General features: G+C 36.6%; 1 protein-coding gene across 1 annotated transcript; it reads left to right on the top strand.

Annotated features, from left to right (window-relative positions):
• The first annotated feature begins 1,689 nt into the window (after nucleotides 1-1,689).
• On the top strand, nucleotides 1,690-3,352 carry LOC128506352 (macrophage mannose receptor 1-like). Its single transcript, XM_053476772.1, has 4 exons — nucleotides 1,690-1,729; nucleotides 1,896-2,279; nucleotides 2,460-2,795; nucleotides 2,991-3,352. The coding sequence occupies exons 1-4, from the start codon at nucleotides 1,690-1,692 to the stop codon at nucleotides 3,350-3,352; spliced, it is 1,122 nt and encodes a 373-aa protein (XP_053332747.1).
• The last annotated feature ends 1,529 nt before the right edge of the window (nucleotides 3,353-4,881 follow it).

The raw sequence follows: 4,881 nt of genomic DNA, 5'->3' as shown, positions 1-4,881 counted from the left end.
GACCAAAAATGTGAAATGTTTGTAACAGTCTGAAAAAAAAGAAAACAAACAGACTCTCTCTTTTTACTTCACTAAGTAGTACAACCCTAAAATATAAAGACGTGTGCATTATGTACCATGTGCTACATACAGTACATAGTGGGTGTAACATGCTGTGTAAATGTATTATTACATGTGAAATATATTATACTGGCATATCACACCAGGAGATGAATAAAACATTTACAAGACAAATGACCTCTTGGTCCACAGGTGTGACTTTAATGTTAATGTGTGTCGCTATTCAATCTCTGTTCAAACGTGAAATTTACACAAAAGCGTCTTTCTGTAAACACCCAATGGTCTTACTTATATGATTGTAATATATTTAAATAAACTTTACATAAAATCCCCACAAAACATCCTTATACTGTAAGCTTCCTGATTTCTGGCTCAGTTGCTATAACTGTCACTCATCTAGAGATGAGAGAAAGAAGGATATTTGTCATTGGGTCCCCAGTTCATCATGTTTCATGCAAAGTGGTTGATGCTTCCTGTTTAACAACACCGTCAGCTCAATGCTACTGATGATTAATAAGTAAACAAGTAAAAAATAAGGAAAATAAAGTGGGAGGAGTTAAAAAAGAGGACAGGGATATAACTGAACTTGTCCAGTTCAGGAGCAGAAGGTGAAAAAGGAAGAAGAACAGAAGGACTGGAGGATTTATAATATTCACTGCTCCGGTCCATGAAGAACGTTACAGGTGTGGATAAAGAATTTGTTTATATACTTGTAGTTGAGTAAATTTTTAAATACTTTTTAAACAAATAATTATAACAGTGCTTTATAACACATATATTTAGCAGTAATGCACAGTCTACTGTAATAACCAGAGTAAGAGATTGTTTGTGTTGTATGTACCAGACCTAGATGTAGTGGAAATTAGTGTTATTTCATTATTTTATTTTATTTCCCAGAACACATGCTTTACTTGAAATCATATTTAATATAAATGTAGCTCATACTTATTAAAGTTAAAAGACTAAAGAGTATAACTTTAATACAGAAAATATTGTATTTATACTGTTTATGGATGGACATCATATAAAATATGGTAAAATGTGGTTTGTCTGTCCCTTTTTTTTCTTTTGGATCTATTCTATCATTTTCCCCATTTTGATCACTGTGTGTCTTCTGAACATCTATCTACTCATCTGCATGTACTTTTTCGCAGTATCATGAAACGACTAACAGAGATTTGTTTAAAAGAGAACACATATTATTTCTACCCTTCAAGAGATTCAGCTTGACGTGAAAAAAAAAGACAAAATAAAATGTTATGGTGTGTCAGAAGGAGGGGTCAGAGCTCTGCTGGGGAAGAGAGTTCATAGGACCAGACACTGTACTACAAATCCCATTAAACTAACAATGATGTAATCATTTAAACCCCACCCCTGTTTATCATCATGTTGCTCTTTGACTCATTGCCACAAAAGTAAGATGCTGTTTTATGCCTTTTTACATGCAATTACAAACACCATCATGTCATCTCCACCTGTACACAAGATAAACAAACAAGGTAACATCTAATGTAAAAAAAAACAGTAGGATATTTCTTACATAAAGGCACAAGCAATTAATTAGATATGAAACAATGTTTATGACTTTCTTAAGTATTGATTTACCAAAGCATGTGTTTATTTACAAGCATGAGTCATAAATGGGTTTTGGTTTTCCTGTTCTCCTCAGGTCAGTGTTGTGTGTACTATAAGTTATGTGTTGGTAATTAACGTTATATGTGTGTGTTAATTTAAGTTAAGCTAGATCTATATTTATGACTTTTGTTGTTTTCTGGGACAGCATCAATATTTATTTATTGATATTATTATTGTATTACTGTATTTTCACACTGCAGCATGTGGTACAGAGACATATATTCCTCATCGCTATCACTTTGTGAATGAGAATAAAACCTGGAGTGAAGCTCAGACTTACTGCAGACAGAAATACACTGATCTCGCCTCCATCAACAACATGGAAGAGATGATGAAGCTGAATAACACACTGAAGATGGAAACTGTAAACCAAGCTTGGATCGGTCTACAGAGAGGAGACACTGGGAGATGGCAGTGGTCTCTGGCAGACCAAACTTTCTACAGAGATGGAGACACTTACAGAAACTGGAGTAGTGGTCAACCAGACAACCAAGGAAACAATGAGTACTGTGTTGGGATGAAGAAGGATGGGTCATGGCATGATGACAAGTGTGACAAATCACAAAATTTTGTGTGTTATGAAGGTAAGAACTTGCAAGATGATGTTAAACAAAAGGCAAAAAAAATAAAAAGCTTTAGATTCAGAAAAAGTACTTGGGTGAGTTTTGTGTATTATTTGTGGTCTTTGATCTTTTTTATCAAGCTTTTGTTTGGAAAATGGCCGACATCTAATTTAGACAAGTTTTTTTTCTTATAAAATAAAGCAATCAATAGTAGATACACATTGATTAATGAGATGAAGACCTGGCGTGATGCTCAGACCTACTGCAGAAAGAACTACATCGACCTGGTCAGTGTGAGGAACCAAACTGAGAATGAGGAGATCAAGAATGTGAGGCAGAATTTCTCTAATGAATATGTTTGGATTGGTCTGTTTAATGACTCCTGGAAGTGGTCAGATCAGAGTAATTCCTCATTCAGATACTGGAGCTTTAACAAACCCAGTAAAGATTTGAAATGTACTGCAATGAATGTGTCTGATCAACTCTACTGGAGTGACATGAACTGTACAGAAAACCTTCCGTTCATCTGCCATGAGAGTGAGTTACACTACACTTATTCAACATGTATATTTAGTTTAGTTTCTTAAGTTTAATTGACACCCTTTTACCTAAGTTTTGTGTTTTTGAGTTAGTTAAACTGTTTTAAACATTGTACAGTATATTATTATATTATACATTCTAAAGATGTTGGAATACATGTGTCTACTAAAACATATGTCCATCTATTTTCAGATAAACTTGTATTGATCAAGCAGAATCTGACCTGGAAAGAAGCTCTGAGATACTGCAGGAACAATCATTATGACCTGGTCTCAGTGCTCACTCAGGAGATGCAGCTCTGGGTGAAGGAAGTGGCTCGAAACGCCTCCACTGAACACGTGTGGCTCGGCCTGCGTCACACCTGCACTCTGGGCTTCTGGTACTGGGTGACTGGAGAGACGATCTGCTTCCAGGACTGGGCCCCGGGGAACGGGACAGGGTTTGAAGACTGCAGGGATGAGGAGAGAACCGGAGCAGTTCAGTCTGGAGGAGATCAGCAGTGGATCAGCCTGCCTCAGAGCAACACACTCAACTTCATCTGCTCTAACTATTAAGGTTAGTCAGTGTGTGTTTGCAGCACTTGATTGTAATTTAATAAAAAATCTTTGATCTACTGTATATTTTATCAACAAATTTATAATATAATTTACTGTATCTGTTGATCCCTGAAGGCTGAAGACAATCTGTGGCGTTCATTATTTGCACAACATCAGCGGATGCAAATCTTTTTTTTTTTTTCATATAGATTTTAAAATAATATATTCTGTTCATCCAAAACTTTAATCCTATTTATGTAACCTGTGTGGCAAACATACTCCTTGACTTTTTTATAATCATTATGTTACTCATTCAGATGATACTCACTGTGATACAGTGGTGTGAAAAAGTGTTTGCCCCCTACTGACTTCTTTTTTTTCTTGCATGATTGTCCCTCTTTAATGTTTCAGATCATCAAACAAATGTAAATATTAGTCAAAGATAACACAAAGTAAACACATCATGCAGTTTTAAATGAAGGTTTTTATCATTAAAGAAGAACATAATTCAAAACTACATAGCCCTGTGTGAAAAAGTGTTTGCCCCCTTAATCTAATAACTGGTTGGGCCACCCTTAGCAGCAACAAATGCAATTATGCGTTTTTGATAATTTACAATGAGTCTGCTACAGCGCTGTGGAGGAATGTAGGCCCACTTATCTTTGCAGATTTTTGTAATTTAGCCACAGTGGAGTATTTTCGAGCAAGGACCGCCTTTTTAAGATCATGCCACAGCGTCTCAATTAGATTCAGGTCAGGACTTTGACTAGGCCTCTCCAAAGTCTTGTTTTTCTTCAGCCTTCAGAAGTGGACTTGCTGGTGTGCTTTGGATGAGTGTCCAGCTGCAGAACCCAAGTTCGCTTCAGTTTGAAGTCACAAACAGATGGCCGAACATTCTCCTTCAGGATATTTTGGAACAAAGCAGAATTCATGGTTTCATTTATCATAGCAAGTCTTCCAGGTCTTTAAGCAGCAAAACAGCCCCTGAGCATCACACTACCACCACCATATTTTACTGTTGGTACAGTATGCTGTTCTTTTTCTGAAATGCGGTGTTACTTTTACGCCACACATAATGGGACACAAAAAGTTCCACTTTTGTCTCGTCAGTCCAGAGTATTTTTCCAAAAGTCTTGGGGATCATCAAGATATTTTCTGGCAAAACTGAGGTGAGACTTTATGTTCTTTTTGTTCAGCGGTGGTTTTCATCTTGGAACTCTGCCATCCAAACTATTTTTGCCCAGTCTCTTACTTATGGTGAAGTCACCTTAACTGAGGCAAGTGAGGCCTGCAGTCCTTTGGATGTTGTTATGGGGTCTTTTGTCACTGCAAGTAGTTGCTGCGCTCTTGGGGTATTATGGTCGGCCGGTCACTGCTGGGAAGGTTCTCCACTGTTCCATGTTTTTGCCATTTGTAGATAATGTCTCTCACTGTGGTTCGCTTCAGTTCCAAAGCTTTAGAAATGTCTTGATAACCTTTTCCAGACTCAATTTTTTTCGAGTTTATTAATATATATTTTTTTTATTTCTTTTGATCTTTGTATGATG

Source organism: Clarias gariepinus, chromosome 18 (genome assembly GCF_024256425.1).
Source record: "Clarias gariepinus isolate MV-2021 ecotype Netherlands chromosome 18, CGAR_prim_01v2, whole genome shotgun sequence".
In the NCBI taxonomy this organism is placed as follows: Eukaryota; Metazoa; Chordata; class Actinopteri; order Siluriformes; family Clariidae; genus Clarias; species Clarias gariepinus.
The sequence above is the reverse complement of the archived record's forward strand: the minus strand, read 5'-3'. Positions and strand labels throughout refer to the sequence as shown.